This window comes from Arvicola amphibius, chromosome 3, assembly GCF_903992535.2.
Source record: "Arvicola amphibius chromosome 3, mArvAmp1.2, whole genome shotgun sequence".
In the NCBI taxonomy this organism is placed as follows: domain Eukaryota; kingdom Metazoa; phylum Chordata; class Mammalia; order Rodentia; family Cricetidae; genus Arvicola; species Arvicola amphibius.
This window is the reverse complement of record NC_052049.1, coordinates 29,999,630-30,026,695: the sequence shown is the minus strand read 5'-3', so window position 1 is coordinate 30,026,695 and position 27,066 is coordinate 29,999,630. Positions and strand designations below refer to the sequence as shown.

Below are 27,066 nucleotides of genomic sequence, written 5' to 3'. Positions count from 1 at the left end.
GAACATCTGTGGCCTGAGAGAAGCCATCTTTACAGGTAAAGTCAAATGCTAAAATTCAGAAAGTCTACTTTACATGGCTTGGTATTTGCTTCCTATGTCACCCAAAACTGTCAACCTGGGCTCTTTCTTCTTCCTCCTACCTGCGATGTTGACTGACGATATGAATGTAGCAAGAGCAGCCAGACTCTGGGAAGTCGTGGAAGGATAAAAATGCCCTCCCATCAATGCCAATCCACCAACCGCAGTCAAACCTAGAAAGAAAACATCAACATGGTGAATAAGTACAGGAACCTCTCCACATTCAATGGAATAACCGAAATGCTTGTCATATCAGAATCCTATCAAAAGACAAGACAGTGCAATCTTCCTGATCAAAACTGTTGACAACATGCCTGTGAACCTTTCTTACTTGAAGTACTATTGTGGGTACAAAGTTAACAAGCTTCGCATCGATTGGCTTGAGGATATGACCTTCAATTTTCCACCAGTGTTCTCATCAAGGCAAGCCAGCAATGTCATTAGAGCCTGGCTTATAGGGAAATGTGACAACCAAACTACAAGGAATTAATCATGATCTATAGGCATTGATCAGGTTGCCACCAGTTTGAGCTTTCCTGTATGCAGCACTTTTTAAAACTGGATGTGCTCCCTACAGAAATCCTAGGAGCTATGCCTAGGACATTCCAAGAGATAATCATGTGCTCCACCATGCTGGCTACTCAGATGGGTCTCATTCCCTCACATCTAAGCCACTGCTGGAGGCCAAAGAGAACAGCTCCTTGCAGCCAAGTGCACTGCTATGAAAGCTCTCACCAAAGATGTTTGATGGTAGCATTCCCTAGCAAGCTGGCTCCTGCTATGGAATAATGCTCTTGTGTAGTGTAAAGATTTGCCACTTGTATTAGTTTTAAAAGACACTGATTGGCCAGTAACCAGGCAGGAAGTATAGGCAGGGTGACCAGACTAAGAGAATTCTAGGAAGAGGAAAGGCAGAGATGTAATCACCAGCCAGACACAGAGGAAGCAAAATGAGAATGCCTTACTGAGAAAAGGTACCAAGCCATATGGCTAAACATAGATAAGAATTATGGGTTAATTTAAGTTGTAAGGGGTAGTTATTAATAAGCCTGAGCAACTAGCCAAATAGTTTATAATTAACATAAGCCTCTGGGTGCTTATTTTGGACTTTATGGCTGTGGGAATAGGTGGGACAGAAACTTCTGTCTACAGGTTACTTATGCGTAACCAACATGGCCAACCAAAGTCATACACAGCCTACACAAACTTGGTAGATTGCTTAGTTGATTCTAAGAAAAGATCCTCAAGGGTGTGGCAACTAATTCTGTGAAACAGCCTCTAGTTTTTAGATTTCATCAGTGAAATCCTTTCCTTAAAGTATATGATAATTGAAAAAAATATTAATGGACCCACACTGCTGGAAATGGGAACACAAGAAGGGCTGGCACATTCTATGGCATCCAGTTTGACAAGCCCACTCACCCTTGGGAACACCCAAGTCACTATAAAGCTGCCCCAGACACTGGTAGAGGAAGTCCTTCTGTTTATGTGTTTCTTTCATTGGTTAATCAATAAAGAAACTGCTTGGCCTCATAGGGCAGAACTTAGGTAGGCGGAGAAGACAGAACTGAATTCTGGAGGAAGAAAGCAGAGAGAGAGAGCTGCCATGGAGATGCCAGGTCAGACATGCTAAATCTTTTCCGGTAAGCCATGACCTCGTGGTGAACACAGATTATTAGATATGGGTTAATCAAGATGTGAAAATTAGCCAATAAAAGGCTAGAGCTAATGGGCCAGGCAATGTTTAAATGAATACAGTTTGTGTGATTATTTCGGGTATAAGTTAGCCGGGCAGCCAGGAGGGAACAAAGGGTAACCCCTCCTCGTACAATAAGACACCAGGAGTCATGATCTGAAAATGGACTTTATAGACTTCACCAAAGCCTCCTATGACAGACTAAGAGCAAAGAACAAAAGAACAAACCTGAGATGGCATTAGTCACAGACATCAGTGGTGAGTGGAGAGCAGGGGTTACTCCCCAGACAGTGTGGTAACCAATAATGCCAGCCAGGCCAAAAGTGGTCACCATCTGAGAAAAGGCAAGGTTGGGGGCCACCATGCCCAAACCCAGCATCCCAGTGAGACCTAGAGGAAGAGAGAGAAAGTGAGATAGCCTGCAACGACCTCAGTAAACTTAAAAGTACATGCTCATGCACACACGTACGCACGAGCACACACACACACACACACACACACACACACTATATAATAGTCAATGTCTTTCATTCTGTTCTCCTGCCAATAACCAGCAGATTATTAAGACATTTGACCATTAAGATGTAAGGGAGATTATGGACGAGTTCTACCTTAACTGACCACTCCCCCAAAATGAAATGCAAAGATCTAGTAATAAAATTGTTCTGAGCCACCTTCAGAACAATTTACACATTTTCCGGTTCCGAACTTTGTCCCCTTCTGTTTTAACGTTTACTGACAATGTCCCATGTGTTTATACAAGCCTACAGAAGAGCGGCAACACACTCTCTACTCAGGCAGGATGGAACCTTTACAAGACAGCACTTTTATGAGGCCAATTTTCTGTCATTCTCAGTTGTGGCTGAGCAACAGAGGTTTCCAAGACCAGGAAGGATTTCATTCACTCCAGCACCTCCCCGAAACATATGGCTTCCACCCACCCAGGACAGAAATTTTGCAATTGCTCCTGAGTCTGGACTGGACTGCTGGCCAGGGCAGTCAGCTTCAGCCTCAACACCAAGTCAGCAAACAAAGTTTTATAAAGAAAAGAGAAAAAAATAACTACAAATTAAATTAAGAATGTGCAGAAACAAACAGGCAGCTCTGAACATACATCTTTAATTATCGCCTTCCCTAATAACAACCATGTGAATAGCTGCTCTGCAACAGAAGAAAGGGTTACCTAGTGGTCAGTAAAAACAGAGACACTGGGCTATGGGGGAGCTGGAAGCACCCTTTCCTGAATAAGGGTCCCTGAGTTCAGCAGAAGCTATTGCTTTGTCTGTGGCGTAGCTGAAGGAACAGCTGTGGACGTCAATTTACCTTGAAGTTGACTATTCTTAATGAAGATTTTCCTACTCTCATTCAGTATTTCAAAAGTTCTAACACGCGGCTTGCTAAATCTCTGGGAGAGAGTCAGGTAAATGTTTTGGCTTTCCAGTGACTGATAAGACACTATATAGGGTTATGATTAGTCATGTTGTCTTAAGCCAGACTGTCTCATTCAAATCTTCATCCTGCTGCTTGCTAGTGACTGACTGTAGACATGTAAAGTACCTCTGTGTGCTTCAATGTCCTCATTCCTAACATTCCTAACCCTCGTGCCTTTATCTTTAAAAGGAATATGGTAATATTCCCAAATCACTGAGTTGTTATAAGGCATAGATGAGCTAATATATATGAAGGACAGAGCACAGTGCCCGGTGTTTATTAAATACTCGCCTCTATTCTAGCCAGAAAGGACTAACTCAGCAAAATCCACAGTGCCTCCCAATGGACAAAGACGCAAATGATATCACATATAGGAAGGTTTTCTTATCAACGCTCCAATTATCTAGCAGAAATGCCTTGCCTCAATAACTAAATTATCCCATATGCCCTGCTCCATTTTCTTCTACACCTCAAAGAGAGATGGAAATTCACGGTCCTGTTTAGGAAACACCACAAGAGCGATGGAATCATCTTAAATCATCTTATTTCATTTTGTTTTCTTTAGCAAGCGAGTGCAAGTAGGGACACTGCCCCATCTCCTCACAGTGCGTACCAGCAGAAGCCTCTCGGTTGCCTTGCTGAGCCTTGCTCTTTATTCAAGGAGAGTTACACACTTAGCTTTAAAACATCTGGCCTCACATGGGAATTCGGAGAATGCTGAGCCTACAAGAATCCTGCCTGCCTGCTGCTGCTCTCTTAATTCGTTATAGTTTGCTTTGGTTTTGTTTTTGCTTTGACACTAAGCAGATCTAAACTTGTTTCATTCCCTCAATGAGGAAGAAAGCAATTTCCAATCATATGCCTACATTTTAGCTTCTCACGATACAGAGCCTGAAAGAATATGTCTCACTATTTTACTGTAATTCTTTAGTGATTTCAAAAAGATGACTCTAAAACAAAACCAAACAAAAGAACTTGTGACCCGTTATAAAGAAAAAAAATCAAAATTAAAATATTAAAGCTTCTTAGTAGGTAACTTAGAATGCTGGTCTAATATTCGAGGCTGTCCCTTAACTCAAACTATTTATAATTCAAACAAGTTTTTGGTTGCTCAGTCTTACCCAGTTATACAGATCACCACAAACTAGTGTCTTACAAAACACAAAAAGATCTTGATTTGCATACATTCAACAGCAGCACACTCTGACACTCTTACTCAACAGCTTTGATACAGGCAATATCAGTGCCCATATTGAAGATGATTTCTGTAAAATGTATTAATACCTTATATGTGATTGCACATGCCTTCACTCCAGTACTTAACAAAGTGACTGTGTTATTTTGGGTAATCAATACACTCTCCAAGCCCAGAGAGCAGGGACAGGCAACATATGGTAAAGTCAGACGTATCAGGGATTCCAGTATAATGGAATCCAAAGAATAATAACAGTTTTCCATTTATTAATCATGACAATGAACATAGTACATACAAAACTCAATCAGTGCTCAGTCTTAATGAATGTTATTCTCACCGGCCGCATACACGGAGGCTGTGGTCAGTGTCTTCGTGTACATTGAAACAGTGCCTGCTTTCTCTGCTTCCAATTCAGCCACCGTCTTCTGTTTTACTGGGGCTTCTTGGGGGATATTTTTTGGTGTGGGAGCTGGAAAAATCACCTTGCCATCCTAACAAATATTAGAAAATAGTATTTTTTAAAGTCAAGTTGGAAGTTCAAAATGACTTACAGAAGACAGTTCACGTTGAAAAACTTTGGTGTAAATATAATTATAATGCATATTAATGTATGTGTATATATTTAATTTTAATGTAAATTCACATAATTTACAAAGTGAGTATGTAAGTGTATAGCGTTAGTGCTATAAATATAATAATTTTTATATGTCTGGGGCATATTTCTAAGAATACTAATTGAACCCTGAAAAGTAAGTACAAGAGAGAATAATTCATTTTTCCTGATTAAATGTCTACTTCTGGTTTTCAAAAGAGTTGTGTATTTCTAGTGCTCATACTTGAATTTATGATATACTTTCTTTAAATCATTCTCTTTTTTTAAACATTTTCCATTGGCATGTCAATGCTTTATTCCAAAAGGGGGCTCTTCTGTGACCCTGAATCCAAGCTACCCTAGGAGCACAAAAGGGGAGGAGCACCTACCTTCATCACCACAGTTCCCCGGATGACGTGACTCATGGTACCAAAGTCAAAATCATCCTTCACTTCAAAATGAAAGTTATCCTTGTCAGGGCTGATGGCCTTCAGGAGTTTGGTGATGTTGTTGGAGTATAGAGTACTGGCCTGAGTGGCCATGCGGCTGGGAAGGTCCGTGTAGCCAATATGAGTAATTCCCTAAAGGAAAAAGCATATTGTCACAAAAGTCAGGCCCCTACCCCTGCATTATGAGCTTTATGTCCATTTCTAAATCTTTTTCCAAACTTTCATGGATTTTCTTTTTTAATAAAACTTTCCACATCAATTTCTACAAATACTTCAAAGGAATAAACAGCTCTTACAGAGGACTTGGGCTGCAGCTCTGTGGAAGAGTACTTACCTAGCGTGTTTTGCATGTGTTAGGCCCTGGGTTTGATCCCCAGCACTATAAAGAAATTTAAAAGAGGGAAAAGCAGCCCCTCGGTTGGGGGCTAGGGATAGGACCCAGGAAACCCTGGGGGAAGGGGCCAATTCAGTCTACTGTATTTACATATTAAATTCTCAAAGAATTAGTAAAATTATGTTTTCAAACCACACAAGTCACTGGATATCAGAATAAAGAGACAGAAGACATTTTCTTGGTATAATATATATATACCTTATGAACGTAAAGTTCTCCCGGCTTAGTGGTTTCAAAGTTTCCGCCAGCCTCAGCAGCTAAATCCACAACAACCGAACCTTCCTTCATTGATTCAATCATTTCCTTACTAAATAAAACGGGAGCTTTTTTACCTGATAAAATCAAAACACAGAACAAATTAGAATATTATTCTAATTGCTGCAGTGGGCTGTCTGCATTCAAGGCTTCGTGATGTGAAAAGTCAATTCTTTATCAGATATTCCAAAGACAAGGGCATAAAACGAGACCAGCCATTCACTTTGGGCAAAGATGTGTCTGGGTTGCAAAGTGGGCACCACTCAGCTGGCAAGCAAGCCTCACGGTATGGTTGGCCTGAGCGATCTCAGCCATGCTCTTCCCAGCTGGCTTACCTCCAGGACCATTTACTGAGAGATTTTATTTGTTTGAAAAGAATACGCAAAATAAGCCATTATGGAAACCATGTTCACCCAAACTGAACAATTCACAAAGGTCACACATGTCAAGAGTACATTCAGTGCTAATTTATGAATTACGAAATAGAATAGTTCCATTGCTTTTAGCAAATGTCACCAGATTTTCCGATTCATTACCCACCTTAATCAGGCAGAGGATAACAACTAGGAGAGACCAGAAAGCGCCATGAAATAAACACTGCAGCATTGCACGGCTCCAAAGGGCCGGGAAGCACTCATGTGCTTTTGTTCCCAACTATTGATCCTCTGCCTACGAAGTCAATCCTATCTCTACCTGGTCCTGGGAGTGCAGAAGTAGGCAAACAGCAGTGTTCCCTGTTCTCACGGGATGCATTCTGCTTATGTGCTAATCCACAGTCTAAATTCACAAGGTGTTTTAGGAGGCTTACTAGTTCCTACACAGGATAAGTCCCCAACAAATACCTGAGCCGAGAGAGAAAGGAAAAAGACTTGTATGATCGGTAGAAAGAAAGCTGAACACCAATAGCCTCATTTCTATCCCCTTTTTTTTTAATTTTTAATTTACAGACTTTTAGTAAAAACACTTTTATATACTGACATCAATTAAACATTACATTTGTATTAAAATCATCTCATTATCAAATCACTTGACAGAGATATATACGATTCCAAAAGGAAAAATGATATAGATGTAAACTAAAGTAATTTAGCTATAGTACATATGGAAACAATTATAAAGATATATCTGGGTGTTCAGGGTTACATCAATCTTTTTGGTACAAACTTCATACAAGATAAAGTCCAGATCCTTATTCCTGAAGGCTTTTTCCCCGGGTGAAGAGTTCTTTCTAGCATCCCCACTTGCTTTCCTTCTGGGCCATCCACGTCAGCAACGCTGGACTAGCTACCAAAAGATCCCTTAATGGCACAGTTCTCTTTTCTGAGTTCCCATGAACGAACAAGAATCAAAAGGCATTTTCTCCCAGTCTGGTAGCTACAGAGGTTTTCCAAACTCCTCGGCAGTATTCCTTTCCCCTTCTCTCCCCAAGTAGTAAGCAAAGACACCTTGAGTATTTTTCTGAACCTTGAGAATCGGAGAAAGCAACATATATATTAGATAGATAGATAGATAGATAGATAGATAGATAGATAGATAGATAGATAAATAGATGATAGATAGATAGATAGATAGGTAGGTAGATGATAGATAGATAGATAGATAGATAGATAGATAGATAGATAGATAGATGATAGATAGATAGATAGATAGATAGATAGATAGATAGATGGATGATAGATAAATAGATAGATAGATAGAGAGAGAGAGAGAGATAGAGAGATAGATAGGCAGACAGATGATAGATATAGATAGATAGATAGATAGATAGATAGATAGATGATAGATAGATAGATGATAGATAGGTAGGTAGATGATAGATAGATAGAGAGAGAGAGAGAGAGAGATAGAGAGATAGAGAGATAGATAGGCAGACAGATGATAGATATAGATAGATAGATAGATAGATAGATAGATAGATAGATAGATAGATGATAGATAGATAGATAGATAGATAGATGATAGATAGGTAGGTAGATGATAGATAGATAGATAGATAGATAGATAGATAGATAGGCAGATGATAGATAGATAGGTAGATGATAGATAGATAGATAGATAGATAGATAGATAGATAGATAGATAGATATCTCCAGGACTTTCCCCGTAAGAAAGCCCAGACTTCTCAGCTCCCCGGAGACTGGCCGCCAAGCCGCTGTAGCTGCATCCACACAATCTAAAGTGCTGGCCTAGACTTTCCAGATGTGTTACTGTCATCGCCGTCCCACCCTCTTATGCAGGGCTGCTGTTCAAAGCAGCCACCTTCTTGTTGTAACTTTTACTCCCACCTTATTTATGCCCTCCAGACTTGGGCTCACAGGCCTAAAACAAACATTTAAGACACAGAATGATCCTCTCTGGCTTCTGACTAATGCAAGCTGTGGCAACTGATGCCACCAATCTTATTTGGCATCTAACTAATTTGTTTTGCTATAGTAAAGTTCATCTATATCTGATGAAAAAAATTAATTGTATATGTGTATGGAGGTGGGGAGTATTTGAATGCCAAGGTTTACGAGTGGGGGTCGGAGGACAACTGTGGAAGTCGGGTCTCTCTTTCAATTGTGTGAATCCCAGGGATCAAACTCAGGTCACCAGATTTGGTGGCAAGTGCTCTTAACCCCCTGAGACATCTCACCAATTCTGCTATGTGCTTTTGACTTGCAAGTATTTCTTGTCTTTTAATTTATTTGGTTTTTTGGTTGGTTGGTTGGTTGGTTGGTTGGTTGGTTGGTTGGTTGGTTGGTTGGCTTTGGATGCTTGAGTTGAATCCATGGCCTCAATAAACAACTGACTGGCCTCTGTGTCTATACTTCTAATACAAATTTCACCTTTTAAAAATATACCTCTGTTATATTTTGGAGGATGTGATTTGGGAGAGGGTCTCCTATAGCCCAGGCTGATCTAAAAAGGCACTATGTGACTAGAGCTGGCCTTAAACCACTGGCCACCTCCACCTCGACAGCACAGTACTTGGATTTCAGGCCTGTGTCTCCATTCCCATCTAGACTTTCAAATGGTTCTAGTGATACTCTATGGTCTTTACACTAAGTATTCAGTGGGAAATAATATACTATTGTCTCAAAAGTGATTGAATTTCAGAATAATAATAACAATCACACAATGTAAGTTATATCAAGACACCAATGTGCAAAGGTGTTTTTTAAGGCTGTGTCAGCTATTGCCAAATTTAATATGTAAAGGGTGACTAAATAAAATTGGAGATGACAGATTGTACCCTTCATGTTTTCTAAGGAGTCCTAAAGTTTAGGCCACATGATGTCTTGCTCAGTAGTGGCTTTCAAGACCAGTCACTAATTGTATTTTTAAAGCACATAATAGAATATGTAATCTAAAATACTTATGCCTACTTATATGTGCATATGTAAGACATCCATAGTCCATATAACTTGTAATAAGTTCCATCATATAGCATTCACCAGTATCAGAGTATATTTAAGTGGTTAGACTAATTTATTTTCTTCTCTGTCCTTTTGCTTATCTCCCAAATGTCCTAATTTTAAAATTAAGAAATCTCAATAAGGTCTGTGGGGAGGGAGGGTTACAATGAAGGACAGAACAACGCAGCTGCCTGCAAGTACTCACATGTGGATTAACTTTTTTTTTTATTCTGGAAACTGAAAAAAATGAAAATTGAAAACAGAAGGGGAAAAAATATAGCCAAAAGAGAAGCAGGATAGTGAACAGCGTTCCAAATGAGCAGATCCTCAAAAGAATAGGTCAAGAACGGTGATTGCAACAGAGTATCTTGGTATAACAGTCTAATAGGATGAAATGTAACTGCATGAAAAACATGGTATCCAAAATAAAGGAAAGAAAGGACAATAAGAGGTCTAGGCAGGTTTGGGGGGGAAGTTTTCTATTCAAACTGAACATCTATTTTTAACTAAGATCCACGTAGATTATATATAATTGTAAGAGAACTGGCCCAGACAGAGAAAGAGAGAAGCAAAACACTTTAGAATCTTTCTCTAGTTTGTGGACTTAAAAAGAAAAGATTTCCTAAATTTAAACAATAAGGAAAATTACAAAATAAACACAAGCCGACTTAAATAATTCCAACTCTAGGAGATCAAACTCCCTCTCTGGCTTCTGTGAGCATCTGGATGCCTGTATACACGCACACACACACACACACACACACACACACACACACAATTTTAAAGGCCATACTGGTCCACACAAAGAATTCCAGGTGAGCAAGGTGTATACAGTGAGATCCTGTCTCAGATAAATAAATCTTTGAAGAAAACCAAACAAGAAAAAAATATTTTAATTCACAGAAATTAAAATTTAAAAAACAAAAATATTAAGATCTTACTAGAGGACTAAAGAGATGGCTCAGTGCTTAAGAGCACATACTATTCTTGCAGAGGACCTGAGTTTGATTCCCAGCACCCACATCAGGTAGCTCACAACTGCCTGTAACTTTAGTACCAAAGGATCCAATGAGGAGGAGAATATGATCAAAATACATTATATGCATTTATTGAAATGCACAGCTTTTACAAGCTAATAAAGGAAAATTATTATACTTTATGTTTAAATGAAACAATTAACTGGACAATCTCTTCATGAGATTATGCACAACAAAATCTTTCAGGAAAGTCATTTGTTGGGTGTTTGTAAATTGGCAAAAAGAAGCCCAGAAGTCGCCCCCTCTATTAGTTTCTCCTTTTACTTTGGAGAAGTAAATGTGAAAATGCAGACACAGGAATTATGCAGAAAATGTTATCAGAATATTGTTTTTAACTAACAAAGAGCAAAAATAAATTTTCAACTCTGGGTAAACAGCAAAATCATCTGAATCTGAAAAATAAAATTTCATAAAACCATGAAGACATATTGACAAAGTTCTTAATGACCATCACATTGCATCAAATACCTACAGAATACTGAATGGTGAAAAAGTGTGCAACCTCTTGATCCCAGCATTGTTAAGATGTATTGAACAAAGGCAGAAAGAAAGGAATAAAAATGTAAATAGTATCCCTAGCCAAACCAAGAGGCCACCTCTTATTTTATTTCCTACTATTTTTTATTTATTTCATTACTTATTTCACATCTAGCAAAAGTCATATAGCCTTTTTATTGTGTGTGATCTATACATGTGTATGTGCTCATGGATACACATGGAGTGGGGTATTGAACATGCTTGCATGCAGATGGCAGAGGTCAACATTTGATGTCTTCCCCTATTGATCTCCATTTTTTTCAGATAGGGTCACTCACTGAACCTGGAGCTTATTGACTGGGTATGCTGACTTGTCAACAAGCCCCGAAAACCAACATCCCATCTCCTCCCCACCAGCACTGGGGTTGTACCTGCACATGCTACCAGGCTGTCTCTTTACATGAGTGTTGAGAATCTGAACTCTCTAGTCTTTGTGCTTGTTTGTGTTATCTCTCCAATACTACATACTATTCTTGTTTAAAAAAACAAAACTAAAGTATAATCTCAGACAAATCTTCCTTTAAGTTAAGAACACGGTTTGGTATTTATTACTAGAAATATTAGAATAACTTATGGAGTGGCCTATTTACTTACGTTACCAACCCAAAAACTGTGACCTGACCTACAGAGTTGTGCTTAGGACAACCTGACAGAAGAAGAGAGACAACGATAGAGAACGGGAAAAGTACATAGACTTTTCACACTGTGTCATGGTGTCGTCCAACATCCACTGCAAAGTCTCTCAAATGTAAAGATGAGACAAAATGAGAATAAAAGGCAAAAGGAGAATTTCATATTTTCTCTGATGCAAACGCAGGAGAAAGCAGAGGGGCTGACATGGGTAAGAGGTCTGGGGGAAGGCGTGGGGGTTCCTGCTTTTCAAGGTACAGTTGGGCTTTTCTATTCTGAAGCCCAGTGTTAATAATTTAGTCCTGCGGTACATTTACACAAAGGAGTACTACACAGCAGAAAAAAATAATGACATCTTGAAATTTGCAGGCAAATGGATGGATCTAGAACACATCATATTGAGTGAGGTAATCCAGACCCAGAAAGACAACTATCATATGTACTCACTCATAAGAGGCTTTTAGACATAAAGCAAAGAAAAAGTAGCCTACAATTCACAACCCCAGAGAGCCTTGACAACAATGAGGACCCTAAGGGAGACACACATAGACATGGGAAGAAGAAAAGGACAAGATCTCCTGAGTAAATTGGGAACATGGGGACCATGGGAGAGGGTAGAAGGGGAGGGAAGTGGAAGGGAGAGGAGTAGAGAAAAACAATAAAATTAAAAATATTAGTCCTTTATCTCGCCGGGCGGTGGTGGCGCACGCCTTTAATCCCAGCACTCGGGAGGCAGAGGCAGGCAGATCTCTGTGAGTTCGAGACCAGCCTGGTCTACAAGAGCTAGTTCCAGGACAGGCTCCAAAGCCACAGAGAAACCCTGTCTCGAAAAACCAAAAAAAAAAAAAAAAAAATTAGTCCTTTATCTTAAAAAAAAAAAAGTAGTATTTCAGACAGGCTAGGACTGTTACATTCCCATACACCACCCATCTAAAAATAAATAAACAAATATAAAAAATTAACAAAGAGATAAAACCATTTACATATTTCCTGGCAAGATATGAACTGAGTGAAAGATTTGACATAATCTGCATGCAATTTGTTTTTAGCCCTTCCCGGTTCATGGACATTGAGTTCCTCTATGTTACTCTAAGTTACTGAGTTCTTTCCCATTTGGGAGTGATTTCTAAGACAGCGGCACTCACGGCCACGAGGCACCATTCCTCCACAGCTGTTTCTCTGTTAAAAAGCAGCAGGGTTCTAAAGGCTCTCACCTGGGGTGGGGTGAGGAGGAGATGGGGATGGGGGAAATGGACAGACTGTAGCTCAGAGGGAGAGCACTTGCCTAGAATGCATGAGGCCCTAGGTTCAATCCTCAGTCCCTAGTGCCCATATAAATAAATAAATGAATTCTCAGAAAATTTTAACTATGCCATTTCCTGTTGAATCAACTGTTGAGATAAACGGGTTAGTGCACAGCTTCCTGGAATCCCTGTGCTGCACCATAAAAGTAACCTGTAGTCTGTTGTAAGCACGTGTGGTTGTAACTCATCTCAACTGTGTTCGAGTCACCGTCTTGTGGCACTCAGGCTGGACTCAAACTTGTTATGCAGTCAACGATGACAATGAACTGGTGGTCCTCCTGCCTTTGTTCTCTGAGAGCTGGGGTTTGCAGACATGAGACTATGCTCATCTTAGATTTACTCTGGGATATTAATGAACTTACAGAATGTTTTCATAATCATGATTTCCTCAATAAATTTATACTGGACATGCAGTTTAAAAGCATTGGAATTAGAAGCTACTATAAAAGTTGCTCACTTCTGAAAACAGCTTCAACAGCTTACTGACATATAGCAAAGGAATACATCCTTGGCTCCTCTGCAGTACTAAATTCAAAAAGAGTGGCTTCAGTTAAACTAAATAACAAAGAATAACAATTTCCAGGAAAATCTTGTAATGTACCTCTCTCAATAAATCAAGACTAATATGGTCATCTGAAATCAATAAATTCTCAGAGTCTGTCATTGAGAAAAGAATCCAATCCTCACAAGCAACTCTGATCAAGGAAAAAAGCAGGAGGGAAGAAAGGTGGGGAACGTTAGGGGTATAATAGAGAGGAAGGTAGGAGAAAGGGCGAAAGGGGAAGAGTGTGAGGAGAGGAAGGAGGTGAGGGAAAGGAAGAGAAAGAGTGGAGAGGGAGGAGGGCGAAGGGGCTGAAGGATCGGAGGGTTTTGGAAACTTTTTATGGAAGAGGCTCCTCGCATTTCCTTTTCTCCCTCGTGAACGTAGGGGAGGGAGAGGAGGGGGAAGAGGAGGAGGAATTAAAAGAAGCCACTGAACCTATTAAAACCAAGATACACCAAGCTGAAATGGATTAACCACAAGTTTTTATAATGATTCCAAAAGCAGAGATGAATTATTTACTGGAATTACTCAATGACATGTAATCATGGGGAAATTCCTAACTTCCTGGCCTGTAAAGCATCAAATTAGAGACTCAAGAAAAACTTTCTGCTTTCACACAGAGTGATAAATTTAATTCTATACTCACAGATGCATAATTTAAATCATAGAACCTGTTTACGTAAAACAGAACGTATCTCTCACCAACAAGTATTACAAATATAATGCGATACTGAATGCATAACTGGAAAGCAGTAAAGAAAATAGTTCAAACATCAATCAGTGTTTTACATATTAAGAATTTCATTATTAATTGGGTGTGGTGGCATATGCCTGGAATCCTAGCACTTGGGAGAGCAAGGCAGGAGGATCAGGAATTCAACCTAGTCACCTGCTAGGGAGTAAGGTCCAAGGGCAGCCTGCAGTATATGAGACCCCATCAGCAGAGGAGGAGGAAGAAAGACTCAGTATAACAAGAATTTTGCACCGTTATGGTTTGAATATGAACTATCCCCCCATAGCCTTGCATAGATGGGGTTTGATTGCTAATGGGATCTGGGAAAATGACTGGATCCTGAGGGCACTGATCTAATAAATAGACCAATCCCTTGGGAGATTCACGCTATGATGACATTTTTGGAATTTTGGAAAGAACAAGAGATGGGTGGACTTCTTGGAGAAAAGAGATCACTGAGGACAAGCCTGCAGAGATAGTATCCTCCGTCTACAGAGATAGCATCTTCTGTCTACAGAGAGAGCATCCTCTGTCTACAGAGAGATCATCCTCCATCTGCAGAGAGAGCATCCTCCTTCTCACTTCCCTCACTTCTGTCCTCCCCACAGTCTTCCTGTCCATCATGACCTAAGATGCCACAGTTGCTGAGGGATGCATTAGTATCTTCTTTTAGAATTTGTAAGTTGATCCCTAAGCCCCAGCATGCAACTGACTGAATCTGGAGATGGGGCTGTTGAAGATGTAATTGAATTAGCTGTGGGCCTCAGCCTAGCTTTATTGGTATCCTTAAAGGGGAAGAAATTAAATGTCAAAAGTGATACCAGAGAAGCATACGCACAGAGAACAGAGACCTGAGAAAGGTGGCCGTCTTCAACCAAGGAAAGCAGTCTCAGAGAGACTAATCCTGCCAACAACTTGATCATAAATTTACAGACCCCCAAAGGGTGAGAAGATAATGCTCCACAGCCAGTCGTACTTTGCTATGGAAGCCTTAATAAACTAATATAATGTGGCCTTATTCCTGGGCACACGGCTAGACATGAACTCCTAGCTTCCTTCACAGATGGCTCTGACCATGTGACTGGTCTTAGCAAAAAAAAAAAAAAGTGAAAATAAGAGTGATATGTGACCCTTGCAGTGACACAGCTGATTGTGACACCACCCGTGCACACTCCTCAAAATAGAGACAGTGCCCAGAGTGACCATCAGAGCCTCATTGTGGTATAAGTGATACTTAGTCTGAATCCCCACAAGGTGGGGATCAGAACTAGCACCTGTCAATGTTAAGTAGGCAGAAAGAAGATTTCTACAATAACCAGTTTTACACCCTTGGACTAATGTGTTACAGCAATGATTGTGGATTGAGGGCCAGACCCCTAACAAGAAAGAACGGGGCAGACAGAAGGGACTGGGGATTCAGTCATAGGATAAAATGTTAATGGTCGCTCTGCCCTAGAAGCTGTCTCACCTCCCAAGCCTCAGCTCAGGGACAGGCAGGGAGAGGAAAGGAAGACTTCCCCATCTTTGCAATACGCTGTTAGAGAAATAACAGACCAAACCAGAAGATAACTTTGTGGCATAAATTTTCCTAACAGAACATTTGTCAAACGTGGTTCAGCAATTCATGAAGTGTGTCAGACACACCCTAAGAAATCAAGACTGACAAACAGCAACAGAAAACTCCAGAACTCTGGCAGCCTCCATCTGATGACAAGTGACCCTATCTGTGTTGAAAGCTACCAAGAGGTATGTAGACAGCCTGTGGTTTCTAATCCCTGATGTTGTAACATAAAAGTATTCCTCTCTGTCTTTCAAAATTCCCAAAAATGAGTGCTAGCATGGAAGCAATATTTTAAAATTCCATAGAGTCCTAAAATACATGGAAGGGAGGGGAGCATGAAATATGAATCAGACAGTCAGGAAGAGGTAATACGCTCTCCAAAACATTGGGAGTCACTGACCTACATGGTGTGGTTTTGACTCCAAAAATCATAGTGTGCACTAAGAAGAAGACACGCTGAATTCTAATGTTTGAAAAAGGTGCAGTTGTCAAAATAAGAATTATCTCAGTGGAATTCCATGGGCAAGTGTCAGTTATTGTTGTAATATTCTCCTGCCTAAAATCCCATGTCTGAAAGCCATCTCGTTGAACTATTCGAGTCTATGAATGATGCTTTAAATATATATGTGGGCAGCATCAGATGCAGAATGGATGTGGACTTTCGAAAAGGCTACAACACCTTAGGCTGAGTCCCATCAGAGGAGAACAACTTCTTCCCAGCTCTTCTCCGGTTGGGAAGGATGTGTGTGTCCTGTAACAAGGACATTTTGTAGACCCTACCCAGTGTAAACACAAAAAACACTGCTACCTAATTGGGATGAAGTCTAAGAACAAATCCAAGCATACATGGCCTAAGATATTACAACCTATAATCAGTGAATATCTTCCTTCCTGACGAGATACTTCACAATCCTGAACGCAGGCTCCACTACTTCCTGGTTCCGGGAATTTGAATTTGAAGCTAGCCACTTCAAACTGCAGAGTGGGCATGTGTCTTAGTTTTGAATAATTTTAAAAAGCTGAGTTTCCAGTCTTACATTAACTTCCACAACGTTCCTACAAAAAAAAAAAAAAAAAAAAAAAAAAAAAAAAAAAAAAAGTGAGCCAGCAGTGTTCTGTCCAGCTTTCTTCAGATAGCCTTGAAAAGTGACCATGCCAATCAAGACCTAACAAAGATATCCAGAATTATAAGTTGAGCAATGAGCAATAGTTGGTGAGCCACTGTTGTGTATGAGGCACTGGGCCAAGCGCTGGCCGTGACAGAGACGATGGGAACATTTGTCCTGTGCTCTCAGGAAGACAGGACAATGAAGGGCAGATGGGACTAAACACTGCCGTGACGTGAAGAACTGGCAAGGTGCTACAAGTGCAGAGAAATTAGTATCTACTCCTCGGTAAGTTGTGGCGGGCACTGTGGGGGAGGTGGCAACTGATTAAGGTGGGGCTTCCGAAGGCAAGAAAGAACGGGGATGGTGCGTCCAAGAGACAAAGCAATGCGTGAGAAGTCACGAAAGCATCTTAGATTATTAGAGGCAATAACCGGCCAATGTGACTGAGAGCAGACACGAGTTAGACGTAAGTTGAGCATGAAACCCAAAAGCTAAATTTGGACCCCCCACCAAAAAAAAAAAGCAAATGAAAGGCAATATGCACGTCACCAAGGATATAAACTTTAGAACATGGGTAACTAGGAGCAGGGAGCTATGATCTAACCTTGACCAGTATAGATGCCTAACGGTGCGGGGAACTTGAGTAGACCAAGATACAGTCACCATTATTAAATAAAATCTTAAAACTTTAAGGCCATTAAATTGACAAAAGCAAGACGAATACAGGGAATGCAGAGCATGAAAGCTGTATAATCACAGTCTTCATGGATTTTTATTATTGTGTGTGTGTGTGTGTGTATGTGTGGTATTTGCATGTTCATGTGCATATGTGTTGTATACAAACATGTGTGAACGTGCACCTGTGGGTGCATGCACCCAGGCATGGGAGGAGGCCATACATGGAGACCAGGGGTCAACATCAGGTGTCTTTCTCTACTGCTCTTTACCTTACTTTAATTTTTTGAGACAGGGTCTCTCACTGAACCTGGAGCTGCCATTTAGCTGGACTGATTTGCCAGCAACCCTCCAGGATACGCCTCTGTCTGACCTTCCACTTCAGTGCTGAAGATACGTGAATATGTGACCACGCCTGGCTTGTACGCCAGTGTCCGGAATCCAGACTCAGGTCCTCACGCCTATATGGCAGACATTTCTCCTGCTAAGCAATCTCCACAGTCCCGGTCACAAACTTTTAATTGGGTTATCACCAGGAATGATTTTCAATGGAAAAGAAGTAGTTGCTACCACAATAACCTGGCAAGGGCAAGACAGGAGCTTGGCTACTTTCTGCTCTGCACTCAGCACCACTTATACTGTAAGTAGCCTATCCCAAAGCTATTAGCATTAAGTAAAATTCTCACCTTTATCCCCACCTACCCCAGTAGAGGCAGCATAACAATTACCTCATTCCACAACTATTTCAGTCTATAGACAATACATACTAATTAAATGCTGGCTCGCGCTCTCTCTCTCTCTCTCTCTCTCTCTCTCTCTCTCTCTCTCTCTCTCTCTCAGGTTTTAAACCAGCCAGCTCTTTGAAGGTAGGTTCTGGGACAATGGACTGACCACAAACTTCCTACAAGTTTCATGGCTTCAGAAATGCAATAGGAAATGCAATGAGCCAGGTGTTGGCGGCACACGCCTTTAATCCCAGCACTTGGGTGGCAGAGGCAGGCGGATCTCTGTGAGTTCGAGACCAGCCTGGTCTACAAGAGCAATGCCAGGACAGGCTCCCTACAGAGAAGAGAAACCCTGTCTTTAAAAAAAAAAAAAAAGCCACCTCCTTAGCTAGTATTCAAGATTATCACACAATTGACCTCCTACTCAAATACACTGTAGAAGCCACTGGTAAATAAACATGGCCATCGATAATCTTGTCATCCCAGCACTTAGGAGGCTGATGCAGGAGGATCACAAATTCAAATTCAAGGCCTATCTGACCTATACAGCAAGACCCTGTCTCAAAACAAGCTGGGCAGGTAGGCCTGAAGATCAGCATGCTTACCTAAGAGGTCCTGAGTTGTATCTCTCATAGTTTTATGATTAATAACAAAGCTATGCGCTATGTCAAAATTACAGTCGTTTCTTTATTAGGAGTCTGAGTTGATTAATGCTAGCTAGCTTCCTGTCTAAATCATTCACTCAATGAGCAAATGTTTCAGCACCCTCTACTGGCCACTTGCTGCATACTCGTCAGTTCCTTCTTTCTCCAGGGTGCAGGGGCTCCTGCACGGGTCCTCTAATTTCTTCTTAGGAGTCACAAAGAGGGGATCCTGAGGTGCTCTCCTGACACTGCTTGTGTGTGACTCCCATCCTAGATGACAGACTCCACACACACTATCCTGATGGCTTCTGATCTGCATCCGTGACGCACACTCAAACATCAGCCTCCTTTCTACACTCAGAGATGCGCACATGGGCTGAGTCCGCATCACCCTCCTGCCTCTCTGCTTCGCATAACAGCACTCTGGTGGGATGGTAGCATCTGCAAAAACCACCTCACCTCAGAAGTCATTAAAAAAATAATAATATAAGTGAATTTTAGCTTGGGACAAGAACAGAACTTCCAGCAGTTTCTGAATGGCCCTAAAGAAACTTTTGCCATTGTCCACTATGTACTATGTATGCAAAGCCATATTCTCAGAACTGATGATCACGCAATGAAAATATCAATCAACTATGAAAAACTACTGAAAATGCTCTAGGATATTCCGAATATTCTGAATATTCCTTACTGTGGAATATTCAGCCCAAATGGCATCCGTTATGTAAAATGAACGAGCATATCCAGCTCATTAGTATGTAAACTTGCTTTCATCTTAATAGACACTAAAATTACATGGACACAAAAATTGCTTAAAAATAAATTTCTTTATGCTCCATTACCAGTACATGTTTGATTCGTATACTTATATACCTAGGTTCATTAGGAGAAAAATGTAAGTGTTGCTATAAATAAGAGAAGTCCCTGAGTAGACTCAAACACTCGCAACTTTGTACTCTTTATCTCTTTGTCTGGTACATTTTCTTTTAGAAAGCAGAAAAAAAATTAAAGGCAACATGGTATTTATTGTTCAAGAGCAGAAACAAAGGATGGGGAAAGAGGTAAAAAAAAAAAAAAAAAAAAAAAAAAAAACCACAAGATGAAAAGGAGCTTCACCCTATAATCTACCCATACCAAATTACTATTTACTGACCAAATAAGTGCTCATTGGTTTGACTTATGAATTCAGCACAGATAGTCCAGTGCAGCTTATATGGGGTCTCCTTGACTAATGGCCACATCCTAACTCTCAGATGCAAGCCCACCAGAAACCACTCCCCTGCCAGCAGGCACGTCTGAGGGTCTCGTGCTCAGAGCAACTGCAAAACAAGTTGTTTGCTCAGAGCAGCTGCAAGCACAGGAAAACAAGTTGTTTACTCTGGCAGGCAGGGGGTCACAGGAAATTCAGGGTCTGGGGTCCACAGTCCCCAACATGTATACACGTAAACACCTTCTCATATGGAAACATTATCATCAAAATATTAGTCATGATGATCTCTGATGGAATTTCTGACTTGTTTTTAATTCTTTTGATTTTTTTTTAGTGCTTTCCAACAACAAAAACATAATGTCTTAAAGAGAACAGAAACAACACTTTATCAAAAACTTAGTAAAGACACAACTTAAAAATAGAATGTTGTACATAGAAAATAACCTATGATATGAACACAATTATATGAAAACACACTGGAAGAAATCATGTGATGTTATTAATGGCTTCTGTACCTAAGGGCTACTGTGAGTTTTGTATATGTTTTTTCATTTTTCTAGTACTTTTATTACACACACAAAAAAAAAAGAAAGAAAAGTAAATCTTCACTTAAAGCCAAACACGTGCAATGGGGTGTGACTTTCTCCACCTGAAATCACTGTGACCAGTGAAATTGAGCTCTTTACCCCTGAGTCACAGCTTCTGTAACTGCTTTTTAGGGGCTTGTTGTATGTTTCAGAGGCCAGTACAGTTACCACCCTGGTGGGGAACAAGAAGGCTCAGTTGGTGGCGACTGACCACAACATAGACCCTATTGAACTGGTACCCTGTGTTGCAAGATGTTGGTCTCCTACTGCATCATCAAAAGAAAGGCGGAGCTGTGGAGGCTGGTCCACAAGAAGACATGGAAGTGCACCACTGTTTCCCTCACTCAGGTTGACTTGGAAGACAAGGGTTCTCTGACTAAGCTGGTGGAAGCTATTAGGTCCAATTACAACAACAGACGGGATGAGATCCACTGCCGCTGGGGAGGCAACATCCTGGGTCCTTGTTGTGGGAAAATCTTTTTGTACACTGTGAAGATGTGTCATTGTGATTGGGTTAGTAAAAAGCCAAATGGCCAAAACCTAGGCAGGAGAGACTAAGCGAGACTTCCAGGCAGAGAGGACTCTGGGAAGAAGAAAGACGAGACACCAGCAAGATTTCCTTGAAGAAGTTTGGCAAATGGTACAGAGCAGAGGTAACCGTGCCACATGGCAGAATGTAGATTAATAGAGACTGGCTAATATAAGTTATAAGAGCTAGCTGGGGAAAAGCCTAAGCTAAGGTTAAGCTTTCATAATTAATAATAAGTCTCTGAGTCAATATTTGCAGGCCGGCAGTCTCAACAAGAGTGTACTGCTGCAGGTACTGAATCTGTGACTCGCATTGCCAAGCTGGAAGAGGCAAAGGCCAAAGACCTCACCACTAAACTAAGTTAAGTGTTCACTGCTGAGTTTTCTGTCCATGAACATAATTACAAAGTTATCTTCCATCTGAAAAAAATTATTTTTAAAAATGAAAAGAAAAAATTCAAACGCTAAACATTTATTTATCCTTGCACTGGTTTGTTTGTGTGTGTGCATGTGTATGTGGGTGTGATGTGTTTTATCAACTTGATACAAGCTGGAGTTATCTGAGAAGAGGGAACCACAATTGAGAAAATGCCTCCATGAGACTTGGGAGGCAGAGGCAAGCAAATATCTGTGAGTTCGAGGTCAACCTGGTCTACATAGTGAGTTCCAGGACAGCTAACAGCTGTTACACAGAGAAGCCCTGTCTCAGAAAAAAAAAAAAAAATAGTGATTTTTTTATGGGAAGGCCCAGCTAATTATGTGTGGCGCCACTCCTGAGAATGTGGTCCTATGTTTCACACAAAAGTAGGCTAGCAATCTTGAGGAACAAGACAGTAAGCAGAACTCCTCAGTGGCCTCTGCTTCAGTGCCTGCCTGTGGGTTCCTGTCCTGAATTCAATCTGTGAGTGGCGCCTTAAACCCTGTCTTCCCCAAGTTGCTTTTGGTCACGGCGTTTCATCACGGCAATAGAAACCTAAAAGCCCTCACTTTAATTTTCAAAATAGTGTTTGCAAAAGCACCTTACAGACAACCATTTACCCAGCAGCGTACCTGGGATCAGCGCTGTGCTGATAAGGATGTCCACTTCCTTGCACTGCTGAGCAAAGAGCTTCATTTCGGCTTCAATGAACTCTTTGGACATCTCTTTCGCATAGCCTCCTTGGCCCTCACCAGATTCCTTCAAGTCCACCTCCAAGGGTTCAGCACCAAGAGACTTGAACTGTTCCAGAGCTGCAGCTCTGGAGTGTTGAAGGGGAAACAGCAATTAATTAGACCCTGATCCATACATCAAAGTCCTCATTTACACAGACACTTTAAGTCAGTGGTTCTCGACCTTCCTAATGTTGCAGTCCTCTAATACAGTTCCTCATGTGGTGACCCACAACCATAAAATTATTTCATTGCTACAGCATAACTTTAATTTCGCCACTGTTATAAATCATAATGTAAATATTTTCGGAAATAGAGTTTTGCCAAGGGGTCATGACCCACAAATTGAAAGCCAGTGCTTTAAGTAAACCCTACATAGTCAAAAGTTTATTTTGCTATGTCTGGCTTGACTGTTTCAATGACTTTTTAGACATAGGCAATTCTTACATACTTTTTCTTAGGGGGAAAAAGAAGAATCCCAACTTCTATTTAAACTAAAAGAAGAATGTCACTATTGTCAATATCAGTTATGTTATATGTTATGGTACTTTTGGTCCTAGTATTGACAATGATATGATAGTTGATCTACACTGAGATTTGACATCACTCACACCATACAAGTTGACGTTTTTCATTTACAAATGTCCTGAGTTTGTTCTCATTGTGAGATTGTCCCACATAAATGATTTTATTAGAAATACTGTATAATGTGATTTTGTGGGTCTCAGTCCTCATAAAGTCATAAACTTAGTTTTTAAAAGCAAACAGGTGTAGAGGTGCATGCCTGTAATTCCAGAATTAGAAGGGGGAAGCAGGAGGATTAGGGCCTCAAAGAAAATCTAAACCATAGGAATGAGATGGTGTCTCGAAAGGAAATTACTAATGGTAAAATGTAAAGAGTCAACATCTTTAAAGCCAACATATTTAAATTTTGCAAAATATATTCAAATTAAAATAAATAAATGCCATGCTATCACTACATTCTGGTTGGAAAATGAAAGTGAAGATTTCAGAGGTGGAAATCAACCACAATAAATCTCACACCTCCCTCATAGCAGCAATCACCAGAGGTGCTTACTATGACTACAAGTACAGTAGTAATAGTAAGTAGAAGTGATTTGAAGGCCCAGTCTATAGCTTGTACATTAAAATATTTTATATAAAGAAATCTATTAACCAAGTGTGGTGGTTTTATGAACTGTTTTCAAGAAATACAATGTACACAGGAAAGTAGTTTCTCCTACATGTTCTATAATCTTCAGAGAAAAATAGTCAGCTCTCTATATACATCCAAAGCAGATGCCTTAGCCTAAATACTACAATTACAGTTCATGTGTTGCTATTCCTACGTAAGAAGTGATTTGAAGGCCCAGTCTATAGCTCAGTGACAGAGCATTTACCCAGCATGTATGAGGACTGGGTATAATACCCAGTCTCACCAAATAAAAAGGCATTTGGAGGTTGTCACCAGTCAGTTCTAGCTACTTCCATGCGGTCAACACTAGGCATAGTCTCCTCCCAATGTGCTGATTAGCTTTGTGCACGCCACAAGCTGCAAGCTCACCAGAGACAACTCTGGCCCCATTGCCAATGTACACAAAGAACTTTATTATTTTGTTATTTCTGCTATACTGAGGCAAAGCATGTCCAATTTTTTCCAGTAAATAATAAATTTTTCATCGAGCCAACTTTTAAAAATCAAAAAAAAAATTCAATTGGAAAGAGGAAATAGAAAAGCTTCAGTGAGCTATTATTATCTCTAATGTAATAGGCCCCATTTGAAACAAGTGTTTTTAGTTAAACATTAATTACTAGTTAAGTGTTCACCTTGTATCAAATCCTCGAACAACTGCGCCCATCGCCTTTGCTGCACCTGCAGAAGCGAGCCCAGCAACACCACCACCAACTATCAGGATCTGAGAAAAAAGAACAAGGAATGCTTTTTATTTTGATTTGGTTTTGGGTTTTGTTGCTGTTGTTGTTGTTGTTGTTGTTGTTGTTGTTGTTGTTGCTGCTGCTGCTGCTGCTGCTGGTACTGCTGCTGCTGCTGCTGTTTGGTTGTTTTGTTTTGTTTTGTTTTGTTTTGTTTTGTTTTTCAAGCCAGGGCTTCTCTGTGTAGTCCTAGCTCTCCTGAACCTTGTTGTGTAGACCAGGCTGGCCACAAACTCACAGAGATCCACCCTGCCTCTGCATCCTGAGTGCTGGGACTAAAGGTGTACATCACCAAGGCTTGTTATGGAATGTTTTAAAACTTGTTGCCAGATGATGGCAGAAGATCACCAGCTGGCAACTACTGGTGACTGGTACAGTTAGTACTCAATCAAAGTGTGAACGGTGGTGCCAGTCACCACATGGATGGAGTAAAGCGTATATCCTTCAGCTAAATCACTGGGGTTTTTTTGTTTGTTTGTTTTTCGAGACAGGGTTTCTCTGTAGCTTTGGAGCCTGTCCTGGAACTAGCTCTTGTAGACCAGGCTGGTCTCGCAGAGATCGGCCTACCTCTGCCTCCCGAGTGCTGGAATTAAAGGCATGCGGCACCACCGCCCGGCTCACTGGGGTTTTTTAAATGGATCAAAGAAACAGCCTTTTCCAGTAGCCAATAACCTTCCCTAAAAATTTCTAGGCAGTCAGAATCTCAGAGCAAGCACAATCAATGCCATACATGTTGAAAACTAACAAGTCCATTCTCACTGTACAGAAGCTATCACCAGAATGCCAGGATGGTATTCCAACTCCCTCTCCCTCTCCAAAGTCAAGACTTTCCTGGGTTCATAAAACAGTGAATAACATGTCAATGATGGGCACAATTTTGACAAAAATGTCCATACCAACTGCTATTTTGAGTTTAAATGCTTCTGAAGGCTTGGTAACCAAATACAGAACTGACAAACATCTTTAATGACCCATATCTGAAATCTGATGTGATATAAGTTAATCTCCCTAACCACAGAAGGATTAGAGCTGAGAGAACCCAAGAATCCCACAGAAACTTCAGCCTGCCCCACCTGCACAGAAACACAGTGAAAACTGTGTTATGTCTAGCCTTGACTGGGCTTTCCTGAGAAAGGAAGGCTTGTGTATCCCATAAATGGCTATATGAAGGCAACTCCCTGTTCCTGTGGTAACAAAAAATGTCACCCAGTGAAATAGGGAAGTCTGTAAATTCTCACCCACCCATCAGGCCCACGGCTCCTTCTGCTTTTTAAGAAGTCAACACAGGCAAAACTGTGTGCTCCAGTGACCTCCTAGGCAGTTCCTCAGAAGCCGTGCCAACGGATGCTGATGATGGTGGTTTGTTCAGAAGAAGAGAAAGTCCACCTCAGCAAACAAACATCAGGGTCTAAGCTCCAAAGCCCCATCCCTGTTCTACACAAAAGTTCCAATAACACCTGAAAGAAAATATTAGTAGCAAACGAGAATTTAAAAAGTACAGGACTATGTCAATTCTCCCGTCAAGACATAGTTCAGGGGGCCGGAGAGAGGGCTCAGAGGTTAAGAGCGCTGCCTGCTCTTCCAAAGGTCCTGAGTTCCATTCCCAGCAACCACATGGTGGCTCACAACCATCTGTAATGAGGTCTGGCGCCCTCTTCTGGCCTGCAGGCGTACACGCAGAGAGAATATTGTATACATAATAAATAAATAAAAATAAATAAATAAATTTAAAGAAAAAAAGACATAGTTCAGATGCATGAAATCACTCTAACCATATTCTAAAAAAATAGGAGGGGTCGAAGGCCAGAATGAGCTACAGAGCAAAACAGTCTCTCAAAACAGAAAAGAATTAAAAAGACACATGATTATAGTTAGGGAAGAAAAATCAAGAGACTTATTGTACACACGATAACTAATAGTTAGGCTAGAAGATGGCTCGGTGTTTGCTGTACAAACACAAGGACCTGCAGCTCCCATGTAAAGAGCCAGGCACAGGGAGGCACATCTGTCTGACTTGCAATAAGAGAGCCTGTAGGGGTAGCTGGGCATCACCCAGTTAGACCTGTGTTTTCCACATTTTCTTGGATCACGCTCCGCCTTGCTCATCATCGCCCTCCAAAGCCTTCTTTCCCTAGAACATGCAAAATTCTTTTCCATTTCAGTATCTTTTATATGACGTTTCCTTTGGCCAGCATCTTAAATCCCTAGTTTCAGAAGACAGGGGAGGCCTTCCTATCACCTAGCTTAGGAAGTTAGCATGTTCTCATTACACATCATCCCATCATCCGGTTCCTTCTCATAACTATATTTCTATCAAATGTTTATCTGGGTTTTCCCATCCTCATCGTGCCCTGAACTGGAATGCGATTTTTATGCAGTAGGGACGGCGTTTATCTTGTTCAGGCTTGTCCCTCACACCTAAACTGAGTACTCAACACATCAAACGCATCACAGTGATTTTAGTTCCTTCTAGACAAGTTAAAAAAAAAACAAAACTCTATGTTTAAAAATAAATTTAAAATATTCAACATGATAAGCCTCACAGAATCTAATCCTTCAGTTTTAGAAAATTACTTCTTACATCAAACCAAAGTTACTTAAGCTGAATTTCTTTCTTAGTGACAGTTTATTTATTTGTGTGCAAGGGGTAGGGAAGGGGAAAGCGTGCCACAG

The 27,066-nt window shown here is 40.6% G+C and overlaps 1 protein-coding gene and 1 non-coding gene across 5 annotated transcripts in view; one reads left to right on the top strand and one right to left on the bottom strand.

Moving 5' to 3' along the window:
- Nnt (nicotinamide nucleotide transhydrogenase) overlaps window positions 1-27,066 on the bottom strand; it is an 86,079-nt gene that overhangs the window by 41,257 nt on the left and 17,756 nt on the right. For all 4 annotated transcript variants that reach the window (XM_038321330.2, XM_038321333.2, XM_038321331.2 and 1 more), the window contains exons 6-12: window positions 24,289-24,377; window positions 22,363-22,550; window positions 6,034-6,167; window positions 5,382-5,573; window positions 4,738-4,891; window positions 2,003-2,164; window positions 141-251 (exon numbers count right to left, since the gene is read on the bottom strand). In XM_038321330.2, the coding sequence (XP_038177258.1) occupies window positions 141-251; window positions 2,003-2,164; window positions 4,738-4,891; window positions 5,382-5,573; window positions 6,034-6,167; window positions 22,363-22,550; window positions 24,289-24,377 (1,030 nt within the window). The remainder of the gene's footprint in view (window positions 1-140; window positions 252-2,002; window positions 2,165-4,737; window positions 4,892-5,381; window positions 5,574-6,033; window positions 6,168-22,362; window positions 22,551-24,288; window positions 24,378-27,066) is intronic.
- LOC119810905 lies at window positions 20,821-20,895 on the top strand. The gene has a single exon (XR_005284843.1). It is a non-coding gene; the product is annotated as a small nucleolar RNA SNORD36 (small nucleolar RNA).